The sequence below is a fragment of the Oculina patagonica genome, chromosome 11 (genome assembly GCF_052425735.1).
Source record: "Oculina patagonica isolate OP01 chromosome 11, crgOcupat, whole genome shotgun sequence".
NCBI classification, from domain to species: Eukaryota; Metazoa; Cnidaria; class Anthozoa; order Scleractinia; family Oculinidae; genus Oculina; species Oculina patagonica.
The window spans coordinates 23,096,000-23,115,044 of NC_135768.1; the positions used below are offsets into that span (position 1 = coordinate 23,096,000).

The 19,045-nt window shown below is 38.6% G+C and overlaps 2 protein-coding genes and 1 long non-coding RNA gene across 3 annotated transcripts in view; all 3 read left to right on the forward strand.

Moving 5' to 3' along the window:
- The window catches only part of LOC144630051 (uncharacterized), a 162,645-nt gene that overhangs the window by 72,655 nt on the left and 70,945 nt on the right, over positions 1–19,045 (forward strand). The gene's annotated exons all lie outside the window — the stretch shown is intronic.
- The window catches only part of LOC144630046 (uncharacterized), a 51,052-nt gene that overhangs the window by 23,301 nt on the left and 8,706 nt on the right, over positions 1–19,045 (forward strand). The window lies entirely within an intron of this gene.
- LOC144630049 (uncharacterized) overlaps positions 11,401–19,045 on the forward strand; it is a 43,856-nt gene continuing 36,211 nt past the window's right edge. Inside the window, exons 1-4 of the mRNA XM_078488332.1 lie at positions 11,401–11,491; positions 15,875–15,953; positions 16,734–16,933; positions 18,612–18,680. Coding sequence (XP_078344458.1) covers positions 15,884–15,953; positions 16,734–16,933; positions 18,612–18,668 — 327 coding nt within the window. The 5' untranslated portion in view covers positions 11,401–11,491; positions 15,875–15,883 and the 3' untranslated portion in view covers positions 18,669–18,680. The remainder of the gene's footprint in view (positions 11,492–15,874; positions 15,954–16,733; positions 16,934–18,611; positions 18,681–19,045) is intronic.

Consider the following 19,045-nt stretch of genomic DNA (forward strand, 5'->3'; position numbering starts at 1 on the left):
TGAATAAAAAAACAAGGTTCTTTCATGATCAGTTTGCTCAAATGAAGCTTGCAAAAGAAAATTGGACAATGCCACTCCATGCAAACCGACTTGCTGAACCTTTTAGATAACTATGATGTCCCCGTACCACCTATAAAATCGCGCCTTTGCCATTTTAATTATATATAATCTCACGATCCGTCGCAACCCCTTGGGTCTCCTCACACAAGTCTAATATCTTTATCCCATTTAGCTTTAAGGCGTTGCTATGTTGCTACTTAGGTAATTGCGATATATATGTTTCAACAGATGCAGAGAAGATTCTTTTGAGTGGCAATCATGCCAGTAGCTTTCTTAAGCGGCAACATTTGTGGAATATATGCGACGAAGTTCACTATAAGGCCTTTCAGGTTGACATAAAGGAGGAATGCTGCGACGAAGGGTGCAACTCGGAAGAATTTGAAGAAAGCTACGGATACTTACGAGAACATGTACGTACCAACCTTCAATTGTGCCTTACTGCTTTGTACTTAGTTTCTTAATTGAAAGCAATAAGAATAGTTGCCCTCGTGGTATTGGTCTCAAGAATCTTCGAGCTCTTATACTTTGATGATGTAGTTCTTCCACTCGTTATCAGTTACTCGTCTCTTACAGCAATGGTACCCAACACATTCTCGAGTATAATAATATAATAACAATATAATTTATTAAATAACAACCTTCATGATTATACATAAAATTGCAATTAACGTAATGAGATCAAAGCTAAAAGCATAAAGACAAGACCGAATGGTGATCTGGGTATTCACTGGAAATTTTTCATATTGGCTGTGGGAAATGTAAAAGTTTGCATTTTTGCAAGTGAAAAATTCATGAACTTGTTTTCCTCTCTGGAGGCCTTTTTCTGTACCTCTGCTTTCACTGTCGAGTGGCTTTGAGTTTTGAGGAGTCTTCTAAAATTCAGTGTGGCTAAAAATACTTTGTTTACACATGTCTGAAGAGAAATAAAACGTGCAAACTCGCGTTTTGTGACACGCCCACCGGCTCATAATTTACCGTGGAAATATGGGGCCGAATTAAATAAAGCGTCAGTCTACAACTGTTTGATCAGCCTTGTATTTTAAAGTTTGTTTGTAAAGCTACAATTCCACAGTAAAGTTATAATAACAGTAGCTAACAATACTTACAATGTTTTTTTTTATATATACACACTAATGCTACTAACAATTTCACACTTAAGCTACAATTTCACTTTCATTGCTCGCCGGCTGCCAGCCTTAAGTAAAAATTAAAACTAAGCAAACAACGCTAAAAAATTATCAAAGCGCCTTAAAGGTATTTTAAGAGAAATAAGAAGCGAATTTGGGACTGATACTTACGTTTCAAGCGGTATTTTTCCTTTCTTTGGCAGGCTTCGAAGGCTTAGAGAGATAAATGTTCTTTCCTTGAGGTCGTATATATGTAATACGATAATATTTAATATTTATTTGATCCTGAATGTTGCAGAATCCCGAACAGAAAAGGGAAAAATACGTTGCTAATTGCTGCTAGTTAGTCAGTGGGAAGGTGAGTGCTGTTACCGCTTGTAACTTACACCTCTTTCCGAACTCAGATAGTGGCGTGTTCTAATTTCATTCACTAGATTTAACGAAAGACAAAAACATTATCATCATCATTACTTTGTCATCAACATCATCATCTTCATCGTCATCATCACCATCATCATCATCATCATCAACATCATCATCAACATCATCATCATTAGAAGGATGGTTTTCGGACTTTGCGACTTTTTCTTAAAACACTTATCTAAAAGCCAAATTTTAATCTTTTTAAATTCTAACTGCGTGGCTGTTAACGTGAATATGAAGACTATCTTATGTACAAATATGACAAGAAATGAATAAAACCGCTCTTCATTAAGCCGTTTCAAAAGTCGATGGGGTCGCTTTGTCAACAAAAGTTGTGGTAAGCACTAAAATTAAGTGGTAAACTATGATTTTGACAAATTATGTGAGTTATCTAGATACCATTTAACCTTTCGGGAGCTCATCAGTTACCACAAACCTTTTTTAGTCACGTTTTTCTTCGATCTTGGCAAACGGGACGAAATGTGTTACATCGGACGATCAATGCGAAGTAAAAATTTTCGGACGAATTTGAAAAGAGCGTTTTCGAAGTCAAATGAAAATAAGGAACAGTATATTGCTCCGTTTTCCTTCAAATTTTTACCAGAGATAAAGATAAGTGAAATCTAACTGTCTGCAAAATTAGAACTGATAACACTTTTGTTTTATATTTTTTTCGAAGCTTCAACGAACGGGACCCTCCTGTATGTACCGGTCACAAAGTCCACTTAATGTGCGGAGGTCGAAAAATGGAAATATGTGGAATAGATTTTAATAAGAATAACTAAGATTTTAATGGCATAGACGCTACACCAAAGCGGTCTTTAAGCTATTGTTTGGTGCCATTCTGTCAAAACCATTAGCCACAGAGATACATTTTAGGAGTTGCGAGGTCGTATCTTCCACACGACAACTCCTTTAGATGTGCGGAAGTCGAAAAAAAAGGAAATATCTGAAATAGCTTTAAACAAGAATAACTAAGATTTTAACGGCATAAACCCTACTTCAAAGCGGTCTTTCAGCTATTATTTGGTGCCGGTTTACCAAAACCATCAGCTACAGAGATGCATTTTAGGAGTTATGAGGTCGTATATTCCACATGAGTCTCCGTCAGATTTGCAAAAAAATAAAGTCCAAATTTCAACTCCAAGCATAAAATTGTGTCATACAATACGTTGCTGAACGATTAAAAGAATGACGCACCAAACGTTTACTCATTTGCCCTACCCAAGTTTTCGACCCGTTACAACGCCATTTCGGAGCGTCCGAATCGCAGTTAATACTGCTTTGTGTCAGATCGAGATGCTTATAATAATCAAGAATTGGGGAAAAGATATCTCGCCATATAAGCAGATCAGTGTTTAACGCTATTTCTTTTTTTCCTTCCTACCCCCTACCCCCTTTGTGAAGTATGAAGCATAACGTCCAAGAATAACACAAAAGTCAAGTGAGATACTAGTATTTTTACGATGCATTCCGCACTTATCGTCAGCTTTTTATTACGCTCACATCTTAAACTATACCATGTTAAGAGAACAAACGAGCTTCTGCTATTTTCAAATATTTTCACACAATTGAAATCCTAAAATGTTGCATCTTTTATTAAAAAAATCTAGATGCGTCCGTTCTTGGGTCTTTATCCACAGTCGATCACGGAAAAGATTCCAATCTCAGTCATCTCCTTACTTTCCCACGCACGTTAGTCGCTTCTCGACTTGCAGGCTAAAACGTATTCTAAAGTGGGGTTTTCGAATGACCCCAAGTTGTAAAGTTTGCGAGAAAATTGAAAAAAAAATCCCACCCTCGCGTACTATGACGTTTACCCATGGTTCTTTGAGGTGGTTGCTTCGCATGTGCTCGACCCGCTCGGCAGTTGTCTTGGAAGTCTTGGAAGGTAAGTCTTCTTCGTTTGTCATCTTAATACCCTTACTTTCCTTTATATGCAGTCATTCGTTATGGTACAGGTGCGGAGTAGCTAGAGAATTCGAAGAAACGCACCTGTGAAAAGTACAGAGTTGAATTCTTGTCGATCTGTTTTCAAATAATTCGCTTAAGCTTATATAAACAGAATTTTGACATGTTGACACACGGCCGGTTAAAACTGAAAGTAAATCTGGAAATTTCTCCTAGCTGCTGACTTTGTAGCTCGGTCACCTTATTACTGAGCAATGAATCCGAACAGCAGATATGAAGAGGCAAATATCCTGCTCGAACTGAAACAGGCCCGTGTGAATCTTCGACAAGCTTCCGATGAAGGACATCAAGTCAAGAAATCTCAAGTTAGTGAACATAAAGCGCTCGCTTATACTATTGTCTTATACTTATGAAAGCAATACAAATACTTGATTGGGCTTTAATTAAAAATTATCTGTTTAAATAGGCCTCATTCCATTTGTAGTCGTTTATGATAAATACCGAGTTCAATCGAAAGAGACGAACCGTAAATTGCGAGACAGGGTTTACTACAGGGTGGGTGTTGGTATGAGAGGTGTGGCTTTCTATGGTGGGGTTGTAATAAGAGACAGGGCTTACTACAGGGTGGGTGTTGGTATGAGAGGTGTGGCTTTCTATGGTGGGGTTGTAATTAGAGACAGGGTTTACTACAGGGTGGGTGTTGGTATGAGAGGTGTGGCTTACTATGGTGGGGTTGCAATAAGAGACAGGGCTTACTACAGGGTGGGTGTTGGTATGAGAGGTCTGGCTTACTATGGTGGGGTTGTAATTAGAGACAGTGTTTACTACAGGGTGGGTGTTGATGTGAGAGGTATTACTTACTAGGGTGGGGTTGGTATAAGAACAGGTCTATAGATTTTTTTGGGGTGGTATGAAAAGTGTTGCATTGGTATATCAATTACTGCTGCAGACTATAGTTGTTTATGGTTTATTAAACCACATCTTCAAATTAAAGGCAGAATGCAATTTATTATTCTGGCAGAGAATACACTGCCAACCTCTCTTACTCAAAATGTCCGACCCAGATGTACTTTTGGCTCGTCACATACATAATCTTTTATCAATAAAGATATTGAAAGACGAAGCAAAGGAACAGCTAACTCTGATTTAACCTCTTGCTCCCAAATAAGTCATAAAGAGCAGTACATCAATGATTTAGGTCTTTTTTCCAGTGCTTGGCTTCCTTTTCCCTATCTTACATCGAAGGCAGACCTCTGATGTTAAATTATTTTTTTAAAAAAATTACAGGGGCATTTGGTCATTCTTTTTCATACTCGAGTATAATAAGCTAGCATATCTGGGAAAATAATATGAAGACATATTGAATGTTTTCAACAACTGTTCAAATCGATTTCTAAAGGTCATTTGGTGGATATTTAGTTTTACTTTTGCTTTACAGGTCATTATAGCAATATTTCTCAAGGGGTTGTTTTTGTCAAAATGTTGTTATCTTGTGTTGAGAAAAGCCCATACGAGATCTGTTGAAAACTGTCATAAGCTGTTGTGCCACACAACACTGTAAATCCAAGAAGAATATTAACTTATTATATATATTTTTTAAGTTTCATATTAACTTCCCTTAATTTTAACTTATTATATATTTTTTTAAGTTTCATATTAACTTCCCTTAATTTTGTCATTATCACGTCTCATTTCAAAATAGTTTTTAAACAATATTTTAATGAGGTACTATTATAAAACTAATTGCCGCAATTTGTTTTAGGCTGAAAGACACATCTGGGCCCTAAAGGGGCTATTCAAATCTGTAACAAAAAGAGATCCTCCTGCAACAGAAAGTGACAGTTCCTTGACTGAAATGGAAAATGAAACAGAAGAAAGTAATGTAGAGGCAGCAAGAGTATTTACGAAGAAGACTAAAGAAAAAGTGCGCGGGAAGAAAGTCAAGATAGTCTTGTCAAACAAAAGAAAAGCAACATCTGCTAAATGCTATTCAAAAGAAGCAAAAGTAAAAAAAGTTGTTGGCCATAGTGAGAAAGAAGACCAGTCCTGTAGTGCTGAGTCAGATTCCGAAAGTGGTGAGGACGAACATGAAGAGGAAGATAGCAGTCCCTCAGAATCTGGAAGTGGTGAGGATAAAGTTCAAGTTGTCAAAGAGATAAAGTCACAAGTGAGAAACAAGTTTGAATGCCCTCTTCGTTGTGGTGCAAAAGTGTATCAGCTCCCACGACATTTGAGAAGCGTCCATGGATGGAAAGCAGAACGTGCTAGAAATGCTGTTAACCGCTTTGACATGCGTCACGATCAGAGAAATTCCAAAAAACCCAAAGCCGTACGTGAAAAGCGGAAGCAGAAATACTGCAATGAATGTGGGCGCAAACAACGGTATCTCTCCAAACACTTACAGAAACAACACGGTTTTATGAAAGGGACCAAACAGTACCGGAGGGCATTAAAGGAATCTAGACCTGTTTATCTCTGGAAAGATTCGCTCAAATCGCAGGTTGTAGACGTTGAGAGTGACACTGTAAGTGAGTTTGATGAGACCGCTGTTAAGACAACTAACACGAAAGGTAAAGAGAAGAAGAGGCAAAACAGCACATCTCTTAAGACAAGCTTAGCTGGTTGGCAAGGGATCGAAATAGCAAGCATTTCCTCGGCTGAAGATGACAAAAACTCCACAATGGAAGATGTTCAAGAGTTAGAAGGAACCGAGGCTGAAGATGCAGAATATCTCGACTATGATGAAGATGAAAGTGGTGGAGCAGAGTTCAACACGACAGCTTTTGAATTGAACCAGGACAGTAGAGTAATGTTGGACAAGTTTGAGAAGTGGATTCTAAGTCCTGACGGAGGTGAAAAGGATCCCAAGCCAGCTTCACTGGTAGTACGACAAGTGCAGAAAGTACTTATCATGCTAGGAACAGAGAACATTGAAAGTCTGTTTGACAAGGCGCTAATTCGCGACAAGTTCTATCCAGAATCGAGAGCTACTGTCAAGGCTGGAACCACAATCAGTTACTTGCATTCGTTGAGGAAGTTTTATACTTTCGCCATGACTGAAGATGACGTGGGTATTTTCTCAAGAATGTCGAAAAGTGGCAGATGCCCTGTACAAGAAATGTGGCGAGTGGTGCAAAAGTTTAAGCAAAGATGTGAAACGAAGATTCTGGGAAAAACAAGAGGAAGATCTCGCTCGCCTCATAACACCAGAAAAAATTCAAGAGTTCACTAAAACAGAGTTTGCAAGGAATCAAGTAAAAACGTTAGGTCAGTTGATTGACAACAGGGAGAAGCCCCCAGCACTGGGCCAACAGGAGTACTGTGATTTAAGAAACTTTCTGTTTATTCACATCTTAAGCCAGAATGGGCACAGAAGTGGTGTTTTAACAAACAGTACCCTTGCAGAGTACGAGAAAATGACCCGTGTAGATGGCACCTATATGGTTGCAGTCAAAGATCACAAGACCTTTTCACACCATGGTCAAGCCAACCTTTGTTTTGACGAAAGTCTAAAAGCATGGGTGGACATTTATGTGAAATGTGCAAGAAATCAAGTTGACGCAGGCGAAGAAAGCGATGCTCTGTTTTTAAATTGGAAAGGAGGGAAGATGTCAAGCAGTGATCTTTCACCAGCATTAACCAGTGCATGGAGAAAGTCTGGTATGATTGGGAACGACACACGCATATCTGGGACTCTTATGAGGAAGTCCTGCACAACTGCCGTTCGTAACCACAATAAAGAGGTCAAGGGGAGTGTTGCCGCTCACATGGCACACAGTGAGCGTACGGCAGACAAGCATTATCATCTACTTCAGAAGCGTACCAACTCTGCCTTTGCAGCCAGGCAGTTAACTACCATTATGCATGGCAGTTCGTCTCCTGCTGTATCATCACATGAAAGAAAAGGTGATCCTGAGTCTATTGATGAGCAAGACCTAACACCTACGCCACTTGCACGGCAGAGCTGGACAAAAGAAGAAGAAAAAGCAGTCCAGGAAGTTTTTGCAGACCAGATAAGCCGCCAGTCAATTACTATGCGAGAAGTATTGGCACTTAAGGAGACCCATCCACTGCTCAAAAATTCCGAAAACAAAAGACTGCTTGCTAAAATAAGAGGATTATATCGGTACAAGAAAACTGATGGTGAATGTCTGGAAGACAAGCAGAGAAGTGATGATGCTGTTCAGGATAGCGATGGCAACTCAATAATAGGTCCGTCTACAAATCAAAGTAAAACAAGAGTTTTTGAAGAGGAAGAGGTCACCTTGTTCAAAGAACTTTTCAAGGACATGATTCAGAGGGGTGAGAAGATAGAGCAAAAGGTTGTGGTACAGCGATTGAAAGAGAATGGCCACGGACACATTTATGAAAAATACACCAAGCAAAAAGTGACCGATAAAATTAGAGGTCTACGTTTGACAAACATCAGGCAATGGAGACAGTAATCATCAAGCATTGAGAAACATTCGAACAAAGACATTTATTTTTATTTATTGTTGAATAATCACTTGATACGTTGATATTATAGTTAGTTGCGGTGGCGCGGAAACCGTGAGGTGTTTGACATTGAGGCCACTTTGACGTTCTTAAGGACCTGTTCATTTCTTTCTTGACTAGTGTATTCGATGCTTTTTTTTAGGATTTCTATGCGATAGAAAAATAAGTTAAAGATGAATTTTGTTTCTAAATTCTCAAGGTACTGATTTTGTAAAGTAACATTAGTACTAAGTAAATTGTCCGTAGAAAAAATTGTGAAAAGTACAGAACCGGAAAGTAACTAATACCAGTTAGTTTGACACTTATTTAGGCAGGGAAGTAGTTGTCGCCACATGGAACTCTGGGAAGCAGTTGAACCAAAAGGTTAAGTTTGCATTATTGTAGATCAGTCAATTACTTGATATATCGTGTTAATATTACAGTTACGTGCGGCCACGTTTATTAAGGCCATATTAGGCTATTTTTCCAGGAACGCTTTTCCTGATGATAAAAAGGCTACGTTCAGTTAATTCTGTTGCTCAAACAAATCTGAACAAGTAACAGGCATTATCATTAACTCTACATATTAGCCTTGTTTTGAAATGTTTTTTCCCTAGATATTGTTGTTATGAAATAAAAACAAAAAAATACTATGCCGAGTTTATTTCTATATATACAACTTTTATCTAAAAGTATTGCATCAAACTTTGTCTTAAATAATTCATCGATAGAGAGCTGCAACTGCAAAGAAAGGTTGACAGAGTTCAAACATGAAAACTATTCAGGATTTGACACGGGATCTGTACGCTAAAACTAAATGCTTCAAAATCACTTTCTTAGTTGTCTTAACATCACAAAGGACAAATCTAGAGCAAACGCAGGGAATAGTTTGGTCTCCAAATCCGCAAGTCGTGAAGCCCACACAAAAGTCGTTTAGCCCACACAAAAAGTCGCTCAGTCCACATAAGGGTCGTTAAGTCAACTTGGCTGAGTCGCTCAGTCCACACAAGGGTCGTTAAGTCAACTTGGCCAAGTCGCTTAGTCAACAGAAGGTTGTTAAGTCCACATTTTTTAGTCGTCAAGTCCACAAACAAAGGCGCAAAATCCACAATCCATATAATCATCATCATCACCATCATCATCATCATCATCATCATCATCATCATCATCATCATCATCACCATCATCATCATCATCATCATCATCATCATCATCATCATCATCATCATCATCATCATCATCATCATCATCATCATCATCATCATCATCATCATCATCATCATCATCATCATCACCATCATCATCACCATCATCATCATCATCATCATCATCATCATCATCATCATCATCATCACCACCATCATCATCATCATCATCATCATCATCATCATCATCATCATCATCATCATCACCATCATCATCATCACCATCATCATCATCATCATCATCATCATCATCACCACCATCATCATCACCACCATCATCATCATCATCATCATCATCATCATCATCATCATCATCATCATCATCATCATCATCATCATCATCATCATCATCATCATCATCATCATCATCATCACCACCATCATCATCATCATCATCATCATCATCATCATCATCATCATCATCATCATCATCATCATCATCATCATCATCATCATCATCATTATGATAATAATAAAAATAATAATAATAAAAATAATAATAACAATAATAATAATAATAATGATGATGATGATGATGATGATGATGGTGATGATGATGATAAACTAGTTGATTTCATTACCTTGAGCCATCAATACACAACTGGATAAGCCGAATAAGACAACGCAGCTAGAGTCCGATCACACAAAGCTCTTTGGGCAATTTTTTGTACTTACCGAGCGCACAAAACTTTGTGGATGATGCCTCGTCCCCAGGCGTCCTCCTTCTTGGTTGGGCACGGTTCGCTTGGCGCACCCTGTTGCGTCTTAACCGATCGGCCGATCGGCGCCTGGGGACGAAGTAGTGGATGACGTACATCCCACACAAAGTTCTTCTTTCGATTTCGATTTTCCTTTCCTTCCTACTGGATTTCCTGTCCTGTCCTTCCCTTTCACTGATAGAGGGGTGTGTGTTACCTTTAAGGTCACTGCTGACAAAAAAAGAATATCATCTGCAATTTAACAGTGCATTGACGTGTTTTGAAACAATATTTTGCTAATATGCGACTCAGTGCCTTAATTTAGTATTTCTAAAGCAGGTAACACTTTCCGCAAGCTCTAAAGCTGGTCAGTCTGCTGAAATAATTCAGAAAACCAAGCTAACTGGCTGCGAAAAATCTACATTTTTTGAAACTGATTCATGGGATCTTTTTCTTGCAGGAAAACCTCGCAGAAGAAAAAAGAATCAACAGCTCTAGTTGTTTTAGTTACTAAACATGTTTGTGACAGCTGTTGAATATTGGCATTGGAATAAACACTTACTTAAAGTGTGAATGAAAGTAGTCCTAAAAGGGTGGCTTAAGTTTAACGTGCCTATGAAACGAAATGACAGAGCTGCCTAAAATAACTCTTTAGTATCATTTTATCGTTGGTGAAGTGGCTTCATACTCGCTATCTTAAATGTTTGGGGATTAAAAATAAAATGTTTGCGGTTAGACTTCTTATCATCCTATCTTTAATGCCCTCCTTCCCTTAATTTGCGTCACTTACGGTCGCTTTCGAAGTAAAAAAATGTCGTCGAAGTAAAAAAGTTTCCGGATAATACAGTTTGCTAGACCATAAGCTCTATAACGATATCTCTTAATTAAAACGTTGTGCAACAAGTTCCGCTATATATTTCTTGCAATTTCAATTTTGAAACGTTAGATTTCGATTACCACAATTGCAAATACGACCCTCGCAAACACTTTTCGACGTTGATTCAAAGAAATTAATCATTTGAAATATGCTGAAAGTCCGGCTTGTCTATTGTTTGTTGATGGCGTTTCGTGTTTGGTTATTGGTTGTATTGAAATTACATGCAATTTTTGTTTTTTAGCCAGGGGATATGGGAAAACAAATTCACCTCCTTAACAACGACGATTGCTTTAACAAAAATGCCAAGGCTTAAAATGGCCGTATATATTACTTTTAACAATTATTTCGTTTATATCGGTAAAACAGACATGAAATGATTATACGCTGTCAAAAATGCAGACTTGATTTGTATTCAATACGTTATTGAATTAGTAGAAAATGCGTTTTTATACACAGTTATCTTTCAGTTACATAATGCCATGTCTTAAAACCCAGCGATTTGAGAGGCGAGATTTCTGAGGCTGGTTGCGAATAATAACAAATGATTGCCAAAAAATGATAAATTGGCACTTACGTATGACAGTTTTGCTATTGATAAATATTCAATCAGTACTACGAAGTAACAATTCCACAGCAAGCACTTGTCGAGTGGATTCAGTGTGTAAGAATCGATACACGAGAATCATCTCAGTCTGAATTCAACCAACATCCAAGGTAGGTACTAAATAGAAAGAGTTTCGCGTACATTTTGAAAGAACTTTAAAATAGATATACTAATGATAATAATTTTAGACTAATTAAAAAACGACATGACAGGTTTTAATCGTTTGCGAATTCGTATAGTTCATCGACTTTATATTTTGATTTCAAACTCATGAAAGTATTTGTTTATCGGTCAGTGTAAGACGCAGACTGCAGACCGTGGGTAAAATGCAGACTGAGAGTAAAATGCAGACTGCAGACTGCAGACCAGGGGTAAAATAAAGACCAAGAGGGGAAATAACAAAACGCGAACCATAGAGCCATTTTGTTAACCGAGATAGAGCTTTAGCGTTACACGATCCTACCGTTGAAATATTTCGTTGAGTAAGTAGGTGATAAGGTCTAAATTTTGGACAAGACGAAATGATCAACTTTTAGTCCGCGTAGCTGGCGTGAAAAGCGACTGAGTGCGAGTGCTTTGTTTACGGCGAACGGCAGAGTCGAGCGTGGGACAACCAAAACATCATCTGTCCATGAAGGGAATCGAACCCGCCCGTAACCTTCCAAAAACCGGTTGGATGCACTGACCACTTAACTACAGTGAGACTTGGGTCGAGCTAGGACATTCGATTTGCAATTCTTTGCTGCTTTCTTATTCTCTGGCGTTTCAAATTTAATCCTTTTCAATGAGCCGTCATAATGACGTTTTCTAAAACCTTTAAGAATGTGGTGGCTTAGTGTCAAAATGCCAGTTGCGATAAAAATATAATTAAAGCATGTTTTCCGATATTTATTTTACAGTGCAACCCCGATATAACGATCCTCGATATAACGATATTCCCGGTATAACGATGAATATGCTATGTCCCGGCAAAAGTTACATTAAAATGTATGGGTCAGAACCCCGATATAACCATCTTCGATATAACGATATTCCCGATTTAACGATGAGAATTTAATAGACCGAGCGTAAAATCTTCCCCGATATAACGATATTACAGTATCAGTACACAGTTACAATTTAAATTACAATAACATTACAGTAATCGAGTACAGTTATCTGTAATGTTTCTGTCAACAGCTTTCAGTTTACGATGCCTCTTTATCCTCGAGTTTAGATACTGTATCTTTGACTCCTTCTTGTGACCAAACGTATACGTCGCCGGGATTTCACGGCCGATGCCTTTGTTTCTGCGTTTTCCTGTAACTTTTATTATTTGATAATCATTTCAAGTTTAATTAAATAATATGCAGTAAAAAAGGTACATTTTAATTTTACCCCGATATAACGATATTTTCGGCAATTTTACGGCCATATCGTTATATCGGGAGTCTCGATATAACGATACCTCGATATTTAGTAAATAAACCCCTTCAGGCGGCTGGTATATTGGAGGATAATGCCCGAGGCTGAAAGATTGTAGAAAAGTGAACAGTTGGCCGAGAAGCGAAGCTTCGATGGCATCTGTGAAATTTTGAGGACAATCTTTTAGCCAAGGGCATTATCCTCCAATATACCAGCAAGCCAGAAAGGGGTTTATTTATTTTATAACCCTACGACTTATTTCTACAACGCGTTTCATCGCCAGTAAATTTATAGGAAAAAACCTACGTAATAAACCCGGCGTAACTGTGGTTGAAACAAATGTAAGTTGATTGGTTAACGTGATTTTTAACTCTCTGATTTCATTAAAAGTTAGAATTGAATAAGGTGATTTCATTCGTTTGTTTGTGTCTGCCTACAAAATCGGGCGACGGATATCAAATCAGACGGGGTATATTCGCTGATACCCGTCGTCCGATTTTGTACCACGTGATGCATTTTGTCCAATGAGCGCGCGCAAAAATTAATGGGTGGGTTATAAGACGATATAATTTCACTGCTATTTTGGCATATCGTTATATCGGGGTTGCACTGTATCACTAAATCAGGAAACGATGGCTTTATAAATAAAAATTTGGAAAACGGAGCTGGAACTCCAGCAAACGGAGCTTGCGAATAGTTGAATTTCAGTTGTATGTTGATCAAGCAACTGGCAAACATTATTGTAAGAATGCGTTGGAAAATCTTCGGGGGGGGGGGGGTACTCCCTATAATGGCCTATACGGGGAGGCTCCGCCCGAAAGGGGTACATTTTTAAGGCATTAGGTATATAAAAGGGTAGGTATTATACAAGTTTAGGCATACGAAAGGGTATGGAAATCTGTCATTTGGGTTTTTGAAAGGGCCTTTAATTAAAATATTTCGAACAGATGCAATATATGGCTGTATTATTTCAAATTCATTACGCACTACTTGACTAAATGACAAGAAAACGTCATGATTTAAGTCTATACCATGACTTTCAGGTATATGAAAGGGGTACCTTTTTTCATTAAAATGTATACAAAAGGGGTTCAATTTCTGTCAAAATGGTATATAAAAGGGTAAGGGGTCAGAGCTCGGGGCGGAGCCTCCCCGTACAAAACTTTTCCCCCCGCCCGGGAAAAAATCTTTGGAAACATCACCCGGTTTGACTGTATCAAGTCGAGAGAAGATAATGGACCAGATGACATTCTCTGCAGCTGTTTCGCAGAAAGAATTGCTCCAATTTGTTTTACATTTTCACTGTAGCTTTCTTCCAGTCCTTTTACTGGTTTGTTGTCTTTCCTCGACTTATTATAACCCTGAAATCACCATCTCATTCAGTTTTCCTCTCAGAGCGTCATCCCGCGATTGTTTTTTTATTTTCCCCCAAATAATCCCACAAACGCTCGCGCGGATACTCTCGGCGCAGGCCATCACTCTTAGTTAGCTATTATGCGTTCGCTAGCGAACGTGAATTTCCGATTGGCCGAGAGAGTGAAACGTAAGCCACTTTATTATATAAACTGCAGTGGTATAGCGAGTGGTAGCAAACCGAGAAAAATGTGTGGATAAAAATGATATCCACACATGTGTGATATCATTTTTGACTAATCAACTCGCAGAGTTTGCCGCGTTTCAATGCTCAATAAGCCAAGATTTATCGATATTTAGTCGAAACATCTCCGGATCTTCCTCGGCAATCTTTGGAAAACTTCGGAAATTTTCGGAAAAGTTCGGAAAATGTCCGGAATCATTTGTACGACCTTTGAACAACATTTTGAAAATCTTCGGAAATCTTTGGAAAATGGTCGGAAATCTTCGGAAAATCGTCAAAAACATCGCAATTAGTAAGTTTATATGATAAACAGAATAATACATGGTTTGGTGGAGATATGAAATTTATCTTCTCGTGTTCAAAACCGATATCTCACTCGTTCGCTGCCCTCACTCGTGAGATATCGATTTGAACACTCGAATAAGTATAGATTTCATATCTCCGCGCAACCATGTATTATCCTCTGCAGTCTGCATTCTGCATTCTGCATCCCCTGGTCTATAGTCTGCAGTCTGTATTTTACCCCTGGTATACAGTCTGAGGTCTGCATTTTAACCCGGGTCTGCAGTCTACAGTCTGCAGTCTGCATTTTACTCTCATTCAACGAAATGCATAACAACAGCGCGCGCAAAATGACGCGTATTGTCCAGTTACACAGACATGACGCGTACACTGTCCTATTACACTGTCTGATTCCAAGCATAACGCGTGCACTGTTTCATTAGTACTCTAAACGGGCTGCTGATAACCAATCATGTTCGAGAATTTTGTTATAGTTTTGATTAAAGGCGGTATCTTGCCCTCGTAGGCGGTTTCCGACAACGTCGATTTCGTTGATTACAATTCTGGCCAATCAAATCATGTGTCCACAGGGCCCGGCACCTGTTTCTCGTGCTCAAGGCTTTCCTGCCAGAGAAGGGCAGCGGCTCCATGGACGAAAATGCCTCATATAGAAAGTAGAGGGATAATCCCTGAGAGCGAGTTGTTGAACTCTTAAGAAAAAAAACTGGTAAAAATACTTACCAAGACAAAATCTCAACTTATTATTTTTTTAATTTATCTTTTGAACGTTAACAAGAAGCGTGAGTTAGTATATTATTTACAAATTTTGAAATCAAACTTTAAACAATATTGTACAAAATTATATTTCAAAAACATGCTACAAAACCGTTTTAATGTCAATTCTAATTTTTTTTGTTACGATGCTGGTGTAGCTTTAACTTGGGATTTAAAAAAGGTGTGTTACATTAACTCCGAGAATATACTTTTAGCCTTTTGAAGAACGAATAATGATTTGAAAACTCCTAAAGTAACTTAATTTGAGTTTTTGAGGTATTTATCAAGTCCATTATCAATACAAAACTAGCGGGGAATGAGGTGGGTGTGGATGTAGTCGTTTTACACCCTTATGCCCCCGAACTATCTATTCCTAGTCACGATTGATCAAAAGACTTATGTATTAACTACATTTTGTTTTTATTAATTAAAACAGAGATTTAAGATGAAGCGTACTTTCGTTATTCTGGCCGTGATCTTTCTGGTGTTCGATTGTTCCTGGGCCAAGAAAGTAGGTAAGCGAAGGAATCGGGGAGCAAAGATGGCGAAGATGCAAAGCATGTTGTACCTCTAAGAAGTCATTTCACTAAAAAAAAACACAGTTCTTTCAGCTTTCAGTTTTGCTGAAATGAAGTTTGGAAAAGTGGGGAATGACATTTCATTCAAGTCTAATCGCCAAAACCTTCCAAAAAAACATGTCCCCTTAAAACCTATAAAATTGCGCCTTTGCCATTTCAATCTCACTCCGCTGCAGCCTCTGTGGTCCCCTCACATAAGTCTTAAGGCCCGGCCAAACGCACGCAACATTTCAACGCAACATATCCCAACATTGTTGCGCACAGCATGTTGCAATCGTTTGGCCACCCTGTTGCAACATGTTGGATGATGTTGGACCAAGTTTGAAAATGGTCAAATTTTTCTCCCAACATCTCGCAACATTTTTGGATGTTGCTTGATGTTGTACTCGTTTGGCCACGTTCGTGCAACATTGTTGCGCTGGAGCATGCGCACTAGACGGATTTGCGCCATCCAACATACCGCAACATATTGCAACAGGGTGGCCAAACGCGTGCAACATGTCTCGCACAACAATGTTGCGATATGTTGCGTTCAAATGTTGCGTGCGTTTGGCCAGCTGCTTCGCGACATCTTACAACATGACCCAACAATGTTGGGATATGTTGCGTTGAAATGTTGCGTGCGTTTGGCCGGGCCTTTATATATGTATCCCATTTTGCTTTAAGGCGTTGCTGTGTTGCTACTTAGGTAATTGTGATATATTTGTATTTCAACAGATGCAGAGAAGTTTCTTTTGAGTGGCAATCATGCCAGAAGCTTTCTTAAGCGGACCCATTTGTGGACTATATGCGACGAAGCGTTTACCGTCACGAGTTATTTCAGTCCGTATAGGAACGGCAATAACATAATAGGGGAATGCTGCAATAAACAGTGCGATGCAGAAGAAGTTAAAGAAGGCTACGGATTTAATTCAATTGTACGTACCAACCTTCAATTGTGCCTTACTGCTCTGTACTTAGTTTCTTACTTTAAAGCAGTAAGAGTAGTTGTCTTCGTGGTATAAGTTTCCGTGAAAAAAAATCAGCGCTTATACTTTGATAGTTAAATACTAAGACTCGTTATCATGATCAGTTACTTCTTCAGAAATTATACCCAACAGATTCTCTATCATTAGCTACACATGTAGTCGAGATATTCTTGACATCACTGGTTATCGCAGGAAAAAACAGCAATGTTTGTGGCTACCGATTCGTACGAAAATTTGAAAGCGTTAAAGTTCTTTGTTACTAAAAATATATTTTTATAGCATAAAAAGGCCTTGATTCCTGTGCTGCGTTTTGACAGACCGTTACTAATTACCTGGAACGTGTTACCTCTGTACTGCGTTTGTGAAACGGCGTTTTTAGATGAGATTTTCTTCGCAAATTTGGTTTCGGCCAATCACGAGCGATTTCGTAATAGACTGTTAATGCGTAATTACATTACTTCGTCCAAACGGGGAGTTAACATAGCGAGTACATGCGAGGAAACGTTTTTGGACTGTTCTGACAGCATTTCAAGCGATGATTTCAGTATTTTCTCGCAGAGAAGTCCCTGACTTCATTGGAAGCAGTAACTTTCCCGTGAAAAGCCATGTTGAAAATAACCTAACTTGTGAAAACACTGTTAAACAAATATACGAAAGTTGCACGCTCCGAGTAATGGGCTCCTTACCCGGCTCCATTTGAAATTTTCTTTAAAAAATTATGACATGCCCTCATAGAATACAGGAAATACGAAATACAGTAAACACCTGCATATAAGAAAAAAAGAAAGCCGGCACTTTTCTATGAGGGGGGGGGGGGGGGGAGGCAGAAAGTCGGCACTTTTCTTTGAAGACATAGCAGTGCCGGGCAACGGTGCAAGTCCGTGTCAATCAAGCCGTTGCTAAGACGTCACCCAAAGTTATGTTTTTCTCAGAAAGATTTAAATATCAATGACTGCATGCGTGTGAAATGCGACAAGTGGCGGTTTTTGCGTTTGATGTTTCATGCCGCTGTGAGGATTTTTGCATTTTCAGCCAGATTTCTCACCTGATGTTTCACATCACTGGGAATGTTTTCGCGCGGAAATAACAACCGAAAACTTTGTCACGGTTCGCATTAAACAAAAAAAAAGGTAAACCGTTTCAGAATCACTGGAGTTATTTATTTAAGTATAATTCGCAAGCTTTACTTTTGCGAGACTGGTCACCGTTATATATCACTGTTCGTTGTTTTGATGTCCGGCGAACTTCAAAGGAGCAAACAAAATGCAAATAGCTATTGTGTTTTGTGCACGGACAGGACCAAAACATGCGAACTAAACAAAGAACTTTGTCAAGTTATCCACTAAGCCCTTAGCAACCATTCGATAGCCACTACGCACACTCGGTTGCCCGACACCGCTATCACCATTTTTTGAGTCGTGTAAGAAAGGAAGTTTCTCCTCCCCTCTGGATAGATCTTTCCACAGGACTGTCCATTTTGAATAATAATCTTAACACTTATTTTTCAAAGCGATATTTTGCCTTTTTTTAGGCAGGCGACGAAGGTTTCGAAAGAGAAATGTTCTTCCCTTGAGGCAGCATAAATGTAATACGATAATATTTAATATTTATCTGATCCTAAATATAGCCGAATCCCGAACAGAAGAGGGAAGACTACGTAGCTAAGTGCTGTTTACCTTTCTGAGTGAGTGAGAAGGTGAGTACTGTTAACGCTTGTAACTTACACCCTCTGTCCGGACTTAGATAGTGTCCAGTTCCAATTTCATTCACTAAGTTTAAGACAAAAACATAATAATAATAATAAAAATAATAATAATAATAATAATAATAATAATAATAATAATAATAATAATAATAAAACCTAGAGCCACTTTCACAAAACTGGATAAGCTGAATGAGACAACGCAGCTGGAGTCCGATCAGTCAAGGCTCCTTGGAAATAGGCCATTTCCAAGTTACCCTTCGCTTCTTTTTCAAAACGAGTATAAGTGCAAAACCATTCATATGAAAATGAGTTTTACCTACTCGTTTTGAAACAGAGGCAAAGGGTAACTCGGAAAT